This window comes from Colossoma macropomum, unplaced genomic scaffold (genome assembly GCF_904425465.1).
Source record: "Colossoma macropomum unplaced genomic scaffold, Colossoma_macropomum, whole genome shotgun sequence".
Lineage (NCBI taxonomy): Eukaryota > Metazoa > Chordata > Actinopteri > Characiformes > Serrasalmidae > Colossoma > Colossoma macropomum.
In genome coordinates this window covers 19,996,214-20,015,107 of record NW_023494806.1, presented here as the reverse complement: position 1 = coordinate 20,015,107, position 18,894 = coordinate 19,996,214, and the positions used below count along the sequence as shown (strand labels likewise).

At 40.7% G+C, this 18,894-nt stretch overlaps 2 protein-coding genes across 2 annotated transcripts; both read right to left on the bottom strand.

Moving 5' to 3' along the window:
- Positions 1–1,465: 1,465 nt before the first annotated feature.
- On the bottom strand, positions 1,466–5,341 carry LOC118827691 (H-2 class I histocompatibility antigen, Q9 alpha chain-like). Its single transcript, XM_036599131.1, has 5 exons — positions 5,163–5,341; positions 4,310–4,576; positions 3,087–3,359; positions 1,693–1,986; positions 1,466–1,572 (listed from the first exon to the last, which is right to left on the bottom strand). The coding sequence occupies exons 1-5, from the start codon at positions 5,209–5,211 to the stop codon at positions 1,466–1,468; spliced, it is 990 nt and encodes a 329-aa protein (XP_036455024.1). The 5' UTR covers positions 5,212–5,341.
- An 8,283-nt stretch (positions 5,342–13,624) lies between these two features.
- Positions 13,625–16,774, bottom strand: LOC118827398 (H-2 class I histocompatibility antigen, Q9 alpha chain-like). The gene is made up of 4 exons (XM_036598744.1): positions 16,662–16,774; positions 15,550–15,810; positions 14,435–14,707; positions 13,625–14,083 (listed from the first exon to the last, which is right to left on the bottom strand). Exons 1-4 carry the CDS (start codon positions 16,708–16,710, stop codon positions 13,776–13,778), a joined length of 891 nt encoding a protein of 296 aa, XP_036454637.1. The 5' UTR covers positions 16,711–16,774; the 3' UTR covers positions 13,625–13,775.
- Positions 16,775–18,894: the final 2,120 nt, after the last annotated feature.

Below are 18,894 nucleotides of genomic sequence, written 5' to 3'. Positions count from 1 at the left end.
ATCTACAAAAATAGCAATAAATCAACACAGATTTACTCTTTAAGTACTAAACTGCAATGGAACTTCAGTCCATCCAGCATCGATTAGCATAGAAGTTGAAGCCTGTTAGGTAAATAATAGTACGTCCAGTACACCAATTAGTGCATCCAGCATCAGCACAGGAACTGAATTGTGACCAATCAGAAAGCAGTACAGATGCTGTTACCAACCTAACAGAACAAAATTAAACCTAAAAACAGAATTCTGAACTAAATGGTAATGGATATCAGTAAAAAGCAGATTATACAGTTGAAAACTTTAAGATATTTGAGTGTGAATATGTAAAGGCTTTGATGATGTATGAGATATTTGATTGATTTTAATACTGAATGCTGTAAAGAAAAAATGACTGAATCATTAAAATCATCTAAAATTGAGTTGATCCTCTTGCTCCTGTTGTCCTGCTCTGTAGTTCATTTCTGTAAAGACAAACACAAAAACAACAGTCATTCAGGGGTGAAGGATTTACTGCCATTCATACAGTATCAGCTCTAAACTGACCTGTAGACTCATAATCCACTGCAGAGAAGATGACCTTCATTACCAGGACCTTTTTAGATAAGAAAGCACCTCACTGACCCGGCTTATAACTCACTCACTCATTCATGTGTAACAAGACTGTTCACAAGGGGGAGCTACTGGCACTCTAGTAACTTCTGTGTACATCCAGACCAGCAGGATGTCCTATGGGGTGCTACACAGACCTTATAACACTAACATTTCACATGTAAACAAGTGTAAACAAGTGACTTTCACTGAGATGTTCAGGTCAGCACACACACTATAGATTAATATAAAACACAGCTATGATAAAATGTGAGAGTTTATGAGGGTCATTAACAGATTATGCTTGTAAACTGTAAACTACATCTAGTTACGTTGGTAGGTAAGGCAGTATGCTTTAGCCTGGTTCCAGCAGCTGCTCAGTCTGGGCTACAGGCTTTGTAGTTGAAATTAAAGTTGCATTGTGTATCTACAATGAGGATGAGAAGGTTGACTGTTAGCAAACTGAGGGCAAAATTTTATGTAACATTAAGAAATCAGCCGGTACATTAGACTGTATTATGTCTGTTAACCTTTGGAGATTAGTTTGTTGAACGCTGTACTGACTGTGTTTGTGAACAGGCTGGTTGTGATGGAGTTCAACTGGTTTTGTGTTGTTGAACTTCAGATTAATGAGCTTGATGCTGATAATATGTGCTGTCTAGCTGTTTTGTCATGTTGTTTTGTCATGTTTGATGCCAATGAACTGTAAATGAGCTGGATGTGCGGCTGAACGTGGTTAAAGTCTCTCAATGAAGCGTCAAACAGCGTCCACTAGGTGTGTAATATAGCACCATCTCAGTGTGTCTCTTCATAAAGACTGATATCTGCTCTGTGCAGCTGAAGATTCGCACGTTTCCTTACCTCAATCTTTCACCATCATTCACAGGGAAAAGAGGAGAAGAACGGGCGCAACTACAGTGAAGATTTTTCCAAATAATCTTCCATCTGAGCTAAACAAACTTTCATCTGAGCTTTCCTCTCTTCCACCTGAAGCACAGAGTGTTAAATTTATGTCAGTGTCCTGTTAATACTTCACAAATCAAATACTTCTGGAAAAAAAATGTATTTCTGAACAAATTTTCCCCTTCAGCATTGGATTTCTCTTACCATGAAGGACCTTGGGAGCAGATACCTGCAGCACCATCTCCTTCTCCAGACTGCTGTGCTTAATGATGCAGGTGTAGTTGTGTTTGTTCAGCTCCTCAGGTGAGACAGTCAGAATGCTCCTCTTCTGGAAGGTTCCATCCTGGTTGAGTAGCGTCTCTCTGAGCTCCACCTCCTCATGCAGATCCTCTCCATTCTTCTGCCAGGAGATCATCACTGCTTTGGGGAAGAAACCTGTAGCATGACACACCACTGGAGAAGAAGAATCCCTCTGGAACAGAGACGCCTCAGGAGGGACTGGAGAGAGAGACATTGAGTTGTATTGTAAAATTCTGACAAAAGGCTGAATGGAAACTTTGACATTTTACTGAAAGGACACTGAAATTGCTGATGCACAGGATGTTTAGGCTGGTGCTGTTATCACACCATGGAGAACAGAGCTACTGCAGCAGGAACACGTCAGCAGGTCAGTGTAAAAATATAACACTGATTACACTGAGGCTGCGTGTCCAAGCTTAAGACACCGGGACTAATACAGCAACTGCCTAGATTCACCCTAGCAACCACCTGGAACACAATAACAACCCCCTAGAAACAACCTAGCAACCACTGGAGACACCATAGCAAACATCTAACAACTACCTAACAGCCATCAGAGATACTATTGCAACTAGTCTGCAGTATCTTGCAAACAACCTGGAACACCGTTATCAACCAACTTACAACAGCCTAGCAACTGCCTAGTAATGCTACAGCAACCATCAGAAATACCATAGCAACAATGTAGCAATGTCCTTGCTCCCACTAAGGATACCCAGCACCCACTAGAGACACCATTATCTTATAGATCTAATCTCACCAGAAACATCTCCTGAAAAAACAATAACTTTGTATTTGGCCATGTTGATTGGATATTTAATTAATAAGGGGTGCTCTCACTTTTGCACAGCTCTGAAGGACACATAAATAAGCCATTTGCTAAAAAAGGTATCAGTTAAGGCTAAGTGAGTTAAAAGGTATAGTTAAGTGATTCATATGCAGCATTTTAAAGTAATGATAGGGGATAATAGGGGATAATAACCCTATTACACATTATAAAATTATTATTTCAGAACACTGTAGCAGTTCAGAGCCACATTACTATTGTTAAAGTGAGGACAATGGGTGTGTTGCCCTGAGGCAACATCATTATTCATGTACTAAAACTTAAGTGATTTTACTGTAGCATTAATTAATTAAGTTATATTGGGTTTGCTAACTTTAATGTACTCATATCTGATTGTCAATTATGTTAAATCTGTTGATTGTCAATTATGTTAAATGTGGAAATTATGTTAATTAATAATATTAATAATAATTAACAAATGGGCAGCAGGTTTTCAGTGAGTGCACATTACCTTTCCTCTCCAGAGTGGATCTGCCGTAATGCACATACTTCTGTAACCACTCAGCGCAGATGTTCTCCAGATAGTTCTTCACCTGAGCAGCCCAGGCTTCTCTGTCCCACCTCTGTTTGGTAATAACAGCTTTCTGATTGGCTGCAGTCCAGGTGAGAGTGTTCAGATCCAGACTGATGAAGTCTTCTCCATCATAACTGTACTGCATGTATCCTCTCTTGGTTCCATCATCATGCAGTTCACAGCCGTACATCCACTGCACTGTGTGAACTCCTGCAGAGACACAAACACTTCATTCATATTAATGCACAATCCAGGAAATAAAACTATGTGAGGACTGCAGTCTGACCATCTCAAACAGGGGGTAAATTTCCTTTACTTAACAACACATAGAACAACTGTATACAGATTAACAGTGACAGTACAGTGCATGAAGAGTAAGGCTGGCACTTGGATTTTACTTTCATATTTTGGGGGGTTGAGTGTTTTGCTCGAGGACCCAACAGTGACAACTAAGTGTATCTCTACCCAGAACCCACAACCCTGTGATCAATTGCACAGGGCTCTAACTACATCACAGGGCTCTAGCCACCACTGCCCTGTCAGAGCAAAACCATGTTTTTGTTGTTTTCTATTTGTTGTTGCACAGATAGTAAACTGTAATATAAGCCTTTGGGAAAAAAAAACATTAATTAAAAAATTAACTCTTCATAAAAATAAAAACAAACTTTAACATTCTCTTAGTTGGCTACATCACTTGGTAGTGGTTACATCTATTCCACTGTTCATACATATTCATGCAATTTCTCATAACACAAAAGCAATTCATATGATATTGGTGTTCAATCAGGAATGTTACACCCAACGGATGTGAATAACATCTTTTGATGGATGAAAAATCATGCAAGTTTTTATGCTTTTCTGTGGGGAATTGTCCAGTGTCATCCACACAATGAAATATGCTGGAAAAATAAGGTTAAAATGCCCACCAAGAAATATGTTGACTAAGTAAAAGCATTTTACAACTTTATTTTTAATCCTTTTATTGGCAAGAAATATGCATTAATTCATTGAAAAGTGAGGACAATGGGTGTGTTGCCCTGAGGCAACATCGTGCAATAATCATTAGTATTTTCCACGTATAAACTGTATGTTAAAATATTATCCTTTTATTTGTATTGCGTATGTGCTGTTTCAGTGCTGACAGCTCTGAGTGTGTTCACCTGCAGTCTGGTTGAAGCGCTGCATTGCCGTAGCCACGTTAACTTTGAAGGTCTCCTGATGACTCTGACTAATCTGGGTCTCTCTGTTCCAGTAATCTGGATCATCAGCATTAACCTTCTCCATCCACCCTGTCTTGGGGATCATCTTCCTGATGTTACTGTCGTAGTACCCAATCTGCTCTCCATCCACCAGACCCACCACAGAGAACTCTGGGAAGTTTATTCCTGGAGTCACTGCAGTGTAGATGTACTGCAGAGAGTGGGAGCCTGTGAGGATGAAAAAACAATGTATGAACAATTTATAAATTAAACTAATTAAATTGAATTAATTTAAAAGTGAATTGTTATTTTTTTCTAGATATTTTATCATTTATCATCGCTTTACTTTGAGAAAAAAAGAGTTTATATACATTTGAACTGTTTAACTTTAATGGTTTCCTTTTAAACTGTAAAGATGTGAACCAAAACAACACAATGTTATATTTTAATACTTTTTCATATTTCATATTTAGATCCCAACATTTTTCAGTGTATTGCAGGCAATAAATTCTATTTTTTATAAAATTATTATTAGAAAATGCAGTTAAGTTGGTCTGTGAAAATATTGGAAATCTTTACTTTGCCTTTTTGTCAGTTAAATAAAGAGAAGTAACAAATCACAGATTCTTGATTTTATCACATTTTACAAAATGTCCCAACTTAAGTAAACAATTTATTTATTTTTTTATAATCCCAGTCTTGTGGTCTCACCCCTCACCCAGCCAATCTCTAGAGGACTACATTATTTATTATTTATTATTTTAATAATTATGCATTCGATTAGGAATTGTTTACATAACTGAACTGAACTCACCTGCTGATGCCAGATGAACACTGAGTGCTAGAAAAAGGAGTGACTCCATGATTCACTGTATCTTAATGCAGATTAATCAGCTCAGACAGAGTTTCACAGCTCTCTGCTTTAACCAGCCGGTTGTTAGAGTGCGGGAGATTTACAGGAAGAGGGTCACTTCCGTCCCCCTTATTCATACAGTACTAAATATCTGAACTGGTAACTGGATTAGTCTTCCTGTAAACTCTTGTCCAGAGACCGGCCTACAGTCTCCAGACAAACTCATAATGATCCTAACAGTCTAGTGCTCAAATACACCATGTTGTAGCATCTCACTCTGAATCATTAACACTTCCAGTGTAACTGGGTCCAATAAACGGTTTTACATGTTTAATTAACATTGGGCTTTTAAAAGGAATTCCTGCTTTCAATATACATAATTCAGAGAACCAGTGAACCTACACGTCTTCTGAGTTTAATATGGAACGCTGATGATGGTAAAATAGTGATTAATGTGAAAAACAAAGTGTTCTGTGAGGGAGCTTTTAGAGGTGGACGTCTGGTTCCTATCACCACCACTGTGAACAATTCTGACTCTGTAAGTTTCTCTAGAACAGAGCGTTTCACATCAAACCACTCTGAATGACTCTGTTTACATCTTAACCATTTAATTATAGAAATGTTGAAAAATTGGGGAATTTCCTTGTACAAACAGTCTCACAGTTGCACAGCATATAATGAGGAAATGAGAAAATGTGGTTAAATCTGCAGCTCTTTGCCCAGTTTGCAACCTCAAACCACAGACAAGACTGTGAGGGAAACAGGAACAAGGCCAAAACATACATATGTACAACTGAAGATGGTGTTTTAACCTCATGTCATTGTATGAGAAGGTTTTACTTTCCATTTCATTTTACTTTCCATTTCATTTTACTATTACATATAACAGTAAACAAACTTTAAGAAAAAAAATAGAGAACGTCTAGTGAGTTTTATTTTTATTTCTTTGTTAGTTGTCATTTTTACATTCATCACCGCAGTAATACAGCAATTTTAAGCATAGTTTAAAGAGACATTGTTAGTAAAAGTATTCAAATTGAAATGTTATGTCAGTTTGCTGGTGCTACTGTAAAAATGACAGTAAAATTGTATAATAAATAATATAATTATGAAGGCAGCTGATTTGTCAGTATCTGTCAGCTGATTCAGTAAGTTTGTTGTGTAAGTAAGTAAGTAGGCTGATCAAAGCATTTACATACTAAAATACAGATTAGATTGATTAGACACAGATTAGATACAGATTAGATTATATACACCCACCAGACTCAAAACACAAAAAGAAATAGAATGAAGCCATTTCTGTCATTTATTATCAGAAAATTACATGTTGTGAGGCAAAATAGTCCCCAAAGATACCACTATTTTCCAATCATCAATATTCCACATAATACTCAGAAGACACATCTAGGTTCACTGGTGGTTTTGGATAGTAAATAAAGTGTTGTAGTCATGGCGACCCCTGGTTCCTATCACCACCACTGTAAAGAAATCTGAACCATTTCACACCAAACCACTCTGAATCACTCTGATTACAGCTCACATACTGAATTATGTAGAAAAATCAGTGGAATTCAGCTTTTAAATTTAGATCTATAAAGGTTACTAATCTGATAATCAACTTCTGACTGCAGTAAAAGTGAATCAGATTGGTAATAAATGCAGCATGGCTTATCTTGTCTTCTTACCTGCTTGATTTCAAACTGATTTTCAGATTCATGTATGGGTTTTTAAAACTCCTGATGGGGTAAATTATTCCAAAGATGAAACACAAAAATATGAAATATGATATTTAACAACAGCGTCTCAAAATCTGAGAGCCTATATTTGTTTTATGAGTACAGTGCTGTCATGAGAATCGTGACCACTGAAAGTCCCTGTAAGGGGATTTGTGGTTAAAAACTGAGCAAAGAGCTGCAGGTTTAACCTCGTTTTCTCCTCACGGCCTCATTACAATAAAAGACAAAGTCACGGCTAACTGAACGTCTACATCATCACACGCTTCCCTCAAAGCCTCTGCAGGTGTTCAGTGTCTCTAATAGACTTCATTATGTGCTTTCTGACTCATTTCTGACTGATTTCTAGAAACATCAACTATATAACTGTACATTAGCATCACTAAAAGCAGTAGCAGCTGATATATGGCAGTATTTGGGTTTCTACTATCTGAGATATACTTTATTGAAGTATAAAGTATTGGGACACCCCTCCTATTATTTCAGGTGTTTCAGCCACACCCATTGTTAACAGATGGATGAAAAGTATGTAGCCTCGCAGTCTCGATAGACAAACACTGGCAGTAGAGGGTCGTACTGATGAGCTCAGTGCCTTTAAACATGACACCGTTATAGAACGCCACCTCTGCAACAAGTTAGCTTGTGAAGTTTCTGTTCTGCTAGATCTGCCCCTGACAACTGTAAGTGCTATTAATGTGAAATGAAAGTGTCTAGGAGCAACAACAGCTGCACACAAGCTGAGCAGCTGCACACAAGCCTAAGATCAAAGTGCACAATGCCAAGCGTCAGATGGAGTGGTGTAAATCACGCCACCACTGGACTCTGGAGCAGTGGAAACGTATTCTGTGGAGTGACGAATCAGCTTCTCTATCTGTCAGTCTGATGGACGAGTCTGGATTTTAAAGTTTGGTGGAGGAGGGATGATGATATGGGGTTGTTTTTCAGGGGTTGGTCTAGAACCCTTAGTTCCAGTGAAGGGAAATCTTAATGCTTCAGCACCAAGACATTTTGGATAATTCTATACTTCCATCTTTGTGGGAACAGTTTGAGGAAGAACCTTTTCTGTTCCAGCATGACTGAGCGTCAGTGTACAAAGCAGCTCCATAAAGGCCTGACTGGGTGAGTTTGGTGTGGAAGAACTTGACTGGCCCTCACAGAGTCCTGACCTTAACCCCATCTAACACCTTTGGGATGAACAAAAACAGAGATTGTGAGCCAGGCCCTCTCGACCAACATCAGTGTCCTCACAAATGCTCTTCCGGATGAATGGACAAAAATTCCCACAGACACTCTCCAACATCTGTAGAAAGCTTCTCAGAAGAGTGGAAGCTGTTATAGATCCAAAGGGGGACCAACTCCATATTAATGCCTATGGATTTAGAACAGGATGTCATAAAAGCTCCTGTAGGTGTGATGTGTAGGTGTCCCAATACTTTTGTCCATATAGTGTATATTAGCAAATATGGATTTCCCTTACATTAAATTTATATTAGTCACGTATGTGACATACTGTATATGCCAACTTATTTGAAGTTGGCCACTTTCAAATATGGGACACATATATCAACATATATAAACATGTGTACCACACATATTTAATTATACATGATAGTAAACATTTAATCTTACACAGAGGATATATATTACTCTCATATGCTACCTTCATGTTTAATATACGTTCCGATGCTGATGCTTCATGTATGTTGCTGGTGTATTTCCTATTGATTCTTTGCTTTTAAAAATGCTTTACATTTTTGAAAATCCCATTCATTTTTCTCAAAGACAAATCTAGCTCAGTCCTACAGTTTCTAATCTGGCATAACAGCAACCACAGAATAATAAACAATGATCTTTTTGAGGTTCTGTTGTTCTTGAGTCCACAGAAGTCCAAAATAATCAGCTTCCAGTCATTTGTTAACAGCAAGTAAAACAATGTTGAGGCCAAAAATGAAGCCCTATTTTTAATGCCTGTTTTCTTTGAAAGAGCAGACGAGCTTAACCACACTAACCCATTTATCCCAGAGCGCCATCTCCTGGAGACCTCAGTACTGAATCCAATGAGTTATTACACTGAGATTTCTGGGTTTCAGCATAATTAAACAGTTGAGATGTAAACAGAGTCATTCAGAGTGGTTTGGTGTCAGAACACACACACTATAGATTAATATAAAACACAGCTATGATAAAATATTAGAATGGAGGAACTGCCTAAATAACAGTGGATGGAGGCAAAAGGTTGTGATGTGAAGAACATTCCCTTCATCAGCCAGATTGTGGATGACCACAGCTATAAGGGCAGTAAAAATAATAGAACCACTGTCCACTGAACTGTGATGTGATTTGAGGTCCAGGCAGATAGAATGTTTGACATATTAAATTCATAGGAACTTATAATGGATCATTTTAGTACATACCACTTAGTCATCTGTCACAGACTCAACATAAGTACTAAACATCAAAACAGCATCATTTCAAAATACAGTAAACCCAATGCAGTATTGATATCATGAATAATCAGTGGAAGAAATCATTCATGACTTTATTCACAGACATTATTTAAAGTATTTATAATACAATAACACAATTTCACACTTAAAGATTGTTTTCTCATGAAAAACATGCTGGAAAACAAGCAAAAGCATTAAAAAGAACTGAACCTTCATCTTTATTGTCCTCTTCTCTGCCTCTTTTCTGTAAAGACAAATGTAAAAACAACAGTAGGATTATAAAATTCATGCTGACACTAATCAATGTAATCAAAATAGACTGTCAGTGATTATTTATATACATAAAATAATATTCAATTCTACTGTTTAATCACTCTTCCTGGATCGGGGCCTTGTCGTGGCGGAAGGGCTTGTGTGGTCTAGGGATCTTCAGAGCTAAGTCGTCGGGAGCAACATGCTCCTGGTAGGGTCTCCCAGGGCGAACAGGTCTGGAGTGAAGACCCAGACTAACTCGATCCAAAAACCTCCATGAAAAACGGACGCAAAACATCGTGTACCCTGCCCGGGAGAGGGTCACCGGGACCTACCCCTGGAGCCAGGCCTGGGGGTAGCGTCCCTCGGCGAGCGCCTGGTGGCCGGGCAGCCCACGTAACCCGGCCGGGCTCAGCCCGAAGAGGCAACGTGGGGGGACCATGTGGGCCCACCACCCGCAAGGTCCAGCATGGGGGAGTGGTGCAGTGCCGTACAGGCAGTGGGAGATTGCAGGACCATATGTTCTGGACACTCGGGTGAAGAGAGGTGCTGAGCTGTCAACTGATCACCATCTGGTGGTGAGTTGGATCAGATGGCAGGGAAGACTGAGGGTTAGACCTGGTAGGCCCAAGCGAATAGTGAGGGTGTGCTGGGAACGACTGTCGGAGGCCCCTGTTCGGAATGATTTTAACTCCCACCTCCGGGAGAGCTTTTCTCATGTCCCGGAGGAGGTAGGGGACATAGAGTCTGAATGGACCCTGTTCAAAACCGCCATTGTGGAAGCTGCCAGGCGCAGCTGTGGCCAAAAGCTTGTCGGTGCCTGTCATGGCGGTAACCCAAGAACCCCCTGGTGGACACCGGTGGTGAGGGAGGCCGTCAAGCTGAAGAAAGAGGCCTTTAGGGACTGGATGGCCCGAAGGACTCCCGATTCAGCAGATAGGTACCGACATGCAAAAAAGGTGGCAGCTGCAACAGTGGCAGAAGCAAAATCCAGGGCGTGGGAGGAGTTTGGTGAGGCCATGGAAAAAGACTTTCGGTCGGCCTCGAGGAGGTTCTGGACAACTGTCCGGCGACTCAGGAGTGGTCGGGGTGATTGCGCCCAGGCTGTATTCAGCAGGGGTGGAGAAACTCTGACTTCAAATGAGGATATTGTCGGTCGGTGGAAAGAGCACTTTGAGGAACTCCTTAATCCGGGTGACATGCCTCCCTCACGGGAGTCAGGGCCAGAGGCCTCTGGCGTGTCAAGCTCCATTTCCTTGGTGGAGGTCACTGAGGTAGTTGGCAAGCTCTTCAGTGGCAAGGCACCGGGGGTGGATGAGATTCGTCCAGAGATGCTTAAGGCTCTGGATATTGTGGGGCTGTCGTGGCTGACACGCCTCTGCAATAGTGCATGGACCTCGGGAACAGTACCCTTGGACTGGCAGACCGGGGTGGTGGTCCCTATTTTCAAGAAAGGGGACCGGAGGGTGTGTGCCAACTATCGGGGTATCACACTGCTCAGCCTCCCTGGGAAAGTCTATGCCAAGGTGCTGGAAAGGAGACTTCGGCCGATAGTTGAACCTCAGATTGAGGAGGAACAATGCAGATTCCGTCCTGGCCGTGGAACAATGGACCAGCTTTTCACCCTCTCACGGATTGTTGAGGGGGCATGGGAGTTTGCCAACCCAGTCTACATGTGTTTTGTGGATTTGGAGAAGGCTTACGACCGTGTTCCCCGAGATATCTTGTGGGAGGTCCTCCGGGAGTATGGGGTGCCGGGGTTACTACTCCGGGCCATTCAATCTCTGTACGCCCGGAGTGAGAGCTGTGTTCGTATACTCGGCATTAAGTCGGACTCTTTCAGTGTTAGCGTTGGACTCCGCCAGGGTTGTGCCCTGTCTCCACTCCTGTTTGTGATATTCATGGACAGGGTGTCAAGGCGTAGCCGGGGTCAGGAGGGCATTATGTGTGGAGGCCGGAGGGTGGCGTCTCTGCTATTTGCAGATGATGTTGTTCTTTTGGCTGGATCACATGGATGCCTCCATTGCAGCTGAGTGTGAAGCGGTTGGTATGCGGATCAGCACCTCCAAGTCTGAGTCCATGGTCTTAGCCCGGAAAAGGATGGTATGCCCACTCCAGGTAGGGGGAAAGGACTTGCCCCAGGTGGAGGAGTTTAAGTATCTCGGGGTCTTGTTCACGAGTGATGGGAAGAAGGATCGTGAGATCGACCGCAGGCTGGGACAAGCGGCAGCAGTAATGCGGTCGCTGTACCGGACTGTAGTGGTGAAGAGTGACCGATCGGTCTACATCCCGACCCTCACCTATGGTCATGAGCTGTGGGTAATGACCGAAAGAATGAGATCGCGAATACAAGCGGCAGAAATGAGCTTTCTTCGCAGGGTGGCGGGCTACACTCTATTTGATAGGGTGAGGAGCTCGGCCATCCCGGAGGAGCTCGGAGTAGAGCCGCTACTCCTCAGCATTGAGAGGAGCCAGCTGAGGTGGTTCGGGCATCTGATCCGGATGCCCCCGGGACGCCTCCCGGTGGGGGTGTACCAGGCACGGCCTACCGGAATAAGACCCCGGGGTCGTCCTAGGACCCGCTGGAGGGATTATATCTCCAAGTTGGCCTGGGAGCGGCTTGGGGTCCCCGGGAATGAGCTGGAGGAAGTTGCGGGGGACAGGGTCACCTGGGATTCTCTGCTCTCCCAACTGCTCCCGCGACCCTATCTGGACTAAGCGGTTAACGATGATGATGATGATGATGATGTTTAATCACTTAAACTCATATTATTATTACAGAGTTTAGTAAATTAAGTTGAATTCACTTCTGTAATGATCAAACATTGAGTTATTATTAAAAAAGCAGCAGTATAATAAATTCCCCACTGTCTCTACTGTGCGTAAAATTTACCACATCATCTATACAGCTTAAGTCTGCCAGTGTTTACATGAATTATGAAAACACTACTGTAATGAAAGACAATGCCTTGTTTTTTGTATGTAAAGCAGGAGGCTTTGGAAACCGCTTGCAGTCTAAAGTTTCTCCAGCAGAGAGCGCCATTAGCACACAAATTACCATGAACCTACCCCAGAAGGAGCTCAATAACCCACCTGTTTACAGTAAAGTTTATTATAATGGCAGGTGAAGCAGTTTTTAAAAGATGTTGGGTTAATCAACATTATATTAATTGATATGTGGTTTTGTTAAAAATGTTCATTAAAACAGTTCATTTTTAAAAAGCATGTACACAAAATAGAATAGAAAGTAGGTCAAGGCTGCAGCAAACCTTGTTGTCATGGGGGCAATATAATCAATAATCACTTTTTTTAACTAGAAAATATCATGCTAATTATTTGTAGATATCGCCCAGGAGTATTGCTTACCAATGCAATTTTCGTACATGAATCTAATGTCAAAATATGGACTTAATGATAAGGCGACTGATTACATAACTTCTCTTGAGTTATCCCAACTTCTTAGTTGAGTCAAAACTTTAATTTCTCAGTTAAGTAAATAATACAGAATTAGCTTTTTTACACAGTGTCTCCAACAGCTGGAACTCTTTCCATCTCACAGTTTCACCAGGCATTTTCTCCTCTTGGGCTTCCATATATGGACAGCTGAGACACCATTGGGGTCCAAACTCACAACCTGCTTATACTGAAGTGACTACATAGACCCTTGTACCACATTTCATTTCATTGCTTGTCAAAGTTCAAATAAATTTCTCCCCAGGTGGAACCCCAGTGATGCCACAGCCGAGAATGAAATGGTCATGTAAAACCTGTATTTTGTGTTTACTTATGTTGTCTTTGTCTTATATTACATTTTGGTTGAAGAGGTGAAACAATTTCATTTGACATTTTTGTAAAAGCAGTAAAAATCCTACACTTTTTCACAGTACTGTATGTTTACACTCTCAGTATGTCACTCCATACAGACTGATATCTGCTCTGGTTTCCTTACCACACTCTTTCATCATCATCCACAGTGCAAAGACCAGAAGAACAGCCGCGAATACAATGATGATGATTCCAAGTATGCTCACATCTGAGCTTCCACCTGAAAGAGTGTCACATCTGTGTCAGTGTCCTGTTTCTACTTCACCAATCAAATCATTCTGTAAATTCAGATTTTTAAAGATTTTTATCTCTCAGAATCAGATTCTCCCACCTGACAGGTCTCTGCGATCAGATATCTGTAGCACCATCTCCTTCTCCAGGCCGCTGTGCTGAATGATGCAGCTGTACTGATTCCTGTTCAGTTCCACAGGTGAGACAGTCAGAACGCTCCTCTTCTGGAAGGTTCCATCCTGGTTGAGTAGCGTCTCTCTGAGCTCTACGTCCTCATACAGATCCTCTCCATTCTTCTGCCAGGAGATCATCACTGCTTTGGGGAAGAAACCTGTAGCATGACACACCACTGGAGAAAAAGAGTCCTTCTGGAACAGAGACACCTCAGGAGGGACTGGAGAGAGACATGTTGCATTGTAATATTCTGACAAAAGGTTGAATGGAAACTTTTTTTTTTTTACTGAAATGACAGAAAATGCTGATGTGCAACATGTTTACTCTACCAGGCTGGTGCTGTTACCACACCATTATTAACAGGGCTGCAGTGTGAGGAACACACTGGGAGACCATGTGAGTAATCAGCAGCTCAGTGTAAAAATACTTACACTGTTTCCACTGAGACTTTTAATAGACCATTCTCACACTTCCACATCCGTTAATGCAGAAGCTTCAATAGCAGCGTTTAATGGCTTCCAGTCACACTGTCACCAGTGGCATTCAGTGTATGAAGGTAAGAGCACTGTACCTTTCCTCTCCAGAGTGGATCTGCCGTAACCCACATACTTCTGTAACCACTCAGTGCAGGTGTTCTCCAGGTAGTTCTTCAACTGAGCAGCCCAGCGTTCTCTGTCCCACTTTATCTTGGTAATAACAGCTTTCTGATTAGCTGCAGTCCAGGTTTCAGTGTTCAGATCCAGACTGATGAAGTCTTCCCCATCATAACCGAACTGCATGTATCCTCTCTTGGTTGCATCCTCATGCAGTTCACAGCCGTACATCCACTGCAATGTGTGAAAACCTGCAGAGACACAAACACTTCATTCATATTGATGCACAATCCAGGAAAGAAAACCATGTGAGGACTGCAGCCTGACCATCTCAGACAGTGGTCATTTCTGGATTAGAACATGGCAGACAGGAAGGCAAACAGATCAAATAACATGAAGCAATGATTTGCCTTTTGAAATCATCTTTTTGGTAGAAGACTACTCTTTGGTAGTACAGTGCATGAACAGTAAGGGTTGACATTTTATTGGAGCACGTAGCCTTGCAGTCTCGATAGACAAACAGTGGCAGTAGAGGGTCGTACTGATGAGCTCAGTGACTTTAAACATGGCATAGGATGGAAAAAATTCCCACAGACACTCTCCAAATCTTGTAGAATGCTTCCCAGAAGAGTGGAAGCTGTTAGAGCTGCAAAGGGGGACCAACTCAATATTAATGCCTATGAATTTAGAATGGGATTCATAAAAGCTCCTGTAGGTGTGATGTGTAGGTGATCAATGTGATCAGTTCTGAAAAAGTGATGAAAATGAAAGTGATAAGGGGGAGTGTGTAGTGTTATCCACACACAGAACTATGCTGGAAAAATAATTTTAAAATGCTCACCAAGAGAGATGTTGACCAAGTAAAAGCATTTTACTGGTTTATTCCCTTCATTATTAACTCTTTTATTGGTGATAGTTATGTATCAACACATTGTAAAGTGAGGAAAATAGGTGTGTTGCTCTGAGGCGACTGCATTTTGCTTTATTAATCATTCTTATTTTCCATGTATTTAACTGTATGTTAAAATGAGCATTATCATTTCATGTATTGCACATGTGCTGTGTCTAAAGCTCTGAGTGTGTTCACGCTCACCTTCACTCTGGTTGAAGCGCTTCATTAGAATGTCCACATTGGCTCTGAAGTTCTGTCCATGCCGTTCACTAATCTGGGTCTCACTCTTCCAGTAATCTTCATCCTCATTGTTCCTCATCCACTCTGTCTTGGGGATCATCTTCCTGATGTCACTGCCATAGTACACAGTCTGCTCTCCATCCACCTGACCCACCACAGAGAACTCTGGGAAGTTTATTCCTGGAGTTACAGCAGTGTAGAAGTACTGCAGAGAGTGTGTAGCTGTCAGGATAAAAAACAGTGAAAATGTATAACCTACATATAAATAAGTTAAACCGTTTGTTTTTTCTATTTTTTTTTTAACACATATTTATCATTATTTCACTTTGAGAAAAAAAGTTTTACTTTAGGCAGAAGAATCTCTTAACCTCAATGCTTTCCTTAGAAAAATATGTGAATCAAAACAACAAAATGTTATTTTTTATGCTGTATTTTGTAAAATAAATCAATTGTAATAAATGATTTTAAAGAAAGATTTGAGTAAAAAAAACTTTAGTTACACAGTATTTATTTACACATTGTTTGTTTATCAAAAAGGAAAACATTACTTTCTAATTTTTAATAATTAAAAAAAAAAAAAAAAAAACTTTTTTTTTAGGTTTGGTCCCATTATGTCATGTTTCATGAGAATAACCCAGCAGTAAAAGAGTTACAGTCAAAGCCCACTTCAAATTCACATACATATATTTATATTCAAAGTCTGTTTACTTTGTACTGTACTTTGTAGTATATATTCATGAAAAAAGAGAGGTTTGAAAATATGAAATTAAGAGGGTAAAAAACACCACATTTGCATTAGCAAAGACAAAATATGGTTTGCAAATTACAAATTACAATACACACAAAATGTTTGAGCCTCAGGTTTTTAATCAACACTTCTATTAACTCTGCTGTGGTCAGTTAGCATCGGGGTCAGGGTCAGCCGCAACCCCCTTTAAACATTTACATACATAAAATCACTAGTTATTGTATTCTTATGAGCAGATAAAGAGTCACCATAAACGTTTGATGGAAACGTTTGACATAAATGTCTAATGTATAATCTACTGTTTATATAACTAAACTGAACTCACCTGCTGGTGCCAGATGAACACTAAGCATAAGAAAAAGGAGAGACTTCATGATTTTCTGTATCTTAATGCAGATTATTCAGCTCAGACAGAGTTTCACAACTCTCTGCTTCAACCAGCCGTCATTAGAGTGTGGTAGATTTACAGGAAGAGGGTCACTTCCGTCCCCATTATTCATACCATACTAAATATCTGAACCTAGCCGGCAATTAGGTAGGTAAACAACGAGTTTGGCCTAATGGCTGTTCAGCAGCCTGATGGCCCGGGGGAAGAAGCTGTCTCTGAACCGGCTGGTTCTGGACTTTATGCTTCTGTACCTCCTCCCGCTCGGCAGCTGTGAGAACAGACAGTGGCTTGGGTGGGTGGAGTCCTTCAGAATCCTCCTGGTCTTCCTCAGGCAGCGGCTGGTGTATAAATCCAGGAGGTTTGGGAGCTGGACCCCGGTGACGTGCTGGGCTGTCCGCACCACCCTCTGCAGAGCTTTCCACTCAAGTATAGGAACTGACACACAGGGAATAGAGTTTTAATAGACTCATTCAACACATCTAAAACTCTCCCTATTGCACAGAACTCCCTATCATTGTGCTTTTATCCAGTATTACACAGTAAAAGAGTTCTGACCTCAGTGCTCTGAACCATCTGTTTGAAAGCGTTATTTAAAGTTTTCTTTGGGGACTATTTTGCTTGCATGTACCCCTCTGCCATTAAAAAAGTTTAAGCCAACACTTCTTAAAACTGTCACAAAACAATGTGTCAGGTGTCTTTATAACCATTTCATGTAGTAACTTTCTGTGAGCTTTTAGAGGTGGACGTCTGGTTCCTATCACCACCACTGTGAGCGATTCTGACTGTAAGTTTCTCTAGAACAGAGCATTTCACACCAAACCACTCTGAACGACTCTGTTTACATCTTAACCACTTAATTATGTTGAAATGCTAAAAAATTGGTGGAATTGTCCTTTACATATGGGCTTGTTCATTCATCTGGTCCTTCTAATAAAATGTTCTGAGGATGAGACACAAAAAGACAAAACATTATTGTCTGAAATGCTAAAAGCAGGTGGTTGATGAGCCACAGTGTTTTTATGAAAGTACAGCGTTTTCATGAGAACCATGACCAGTGAACCCCTCCAAAAGTTTGTGGTTGAAAACTGAGCGAAGAGCTGCAGGTCTAACCACGTTTTCTCCTCACAGCCTCATTACATGCTGCGCAATGAAAGAAAAAGTCACAGCTAACTGTGAGATTAGAGTTCAAAACACCCACTTTACACTGAACTCCTCTTACCTCAAACACAGACAACATGTTTTGGGCCTGTAGTTTGCTTCTTTAGTTTTAGCAATGGAGCTACAAGGCTAATGTAGCTATTATATTAATAGCTATTATACTAATAGAAGCTAATACTCCACTAATTAGCATGGTGCTAACTGCATGTCTAAATCATTACACACTCACCTCAAACTGCGTGTTGTTCAGTGTCTCTAATAGACTTGATTATGTGGTTTCTGACCCTGTATGACTCACTGTAACCTATAAACATGGGCTAAAGTGTGTTAGCATAAAGCTAAAAACAGTAGCAGCCACCTGAGTTTGTCCATTTCACTGTGAGGGAGCTCTGTTGTGCTCCCTGGAAGAATGTAGGAATAAAAGTGAACAAATATGATGTTTCTTATTTATTTTATAGACCTTTTTAAATCATATTTTTGGTATGTATACTGTAATTTGACTATTGTGCTTCCAGACAAGTGATTGTTTAAGTGAGTTTATTGAGCCATACACAGTGGAGTGTACAACAAAACTGACTACAGATCAGTTCAAAAGAGTCAACTCAGTAAAAACTCTCAAATGGAGAAATATATTAACAAGTAAAAGTAAAAGTGGCTACCAAAGTAAAAACAATAAAATCAACTCAGATTTGCTCTTTAGGTACTGAACTGCAGTGGAATGTTTTAGTACATCAAACATCAGCATACCATGTCTTTACAGATGGATGTTATTAAATAGTTAAGATGTAAACAGAGTGGTTCAGAGTGGTTTGGTGTGAAACGCTCTGTTCTAGAGAAACTTACAGAGTCAGAATTGTTCACAGTGGTGGTGATAGGAACCAGATGTCCACCTCTAAAAGCCTCGTGTAGGTCACTGGTGGTTCTGGATAGTAAATAAAATGTCTATATTTGTGTTGTAGTCATGGCGACCCCTGGTTCCTATCACCACCACTGTAAAGACATCTGAACCATT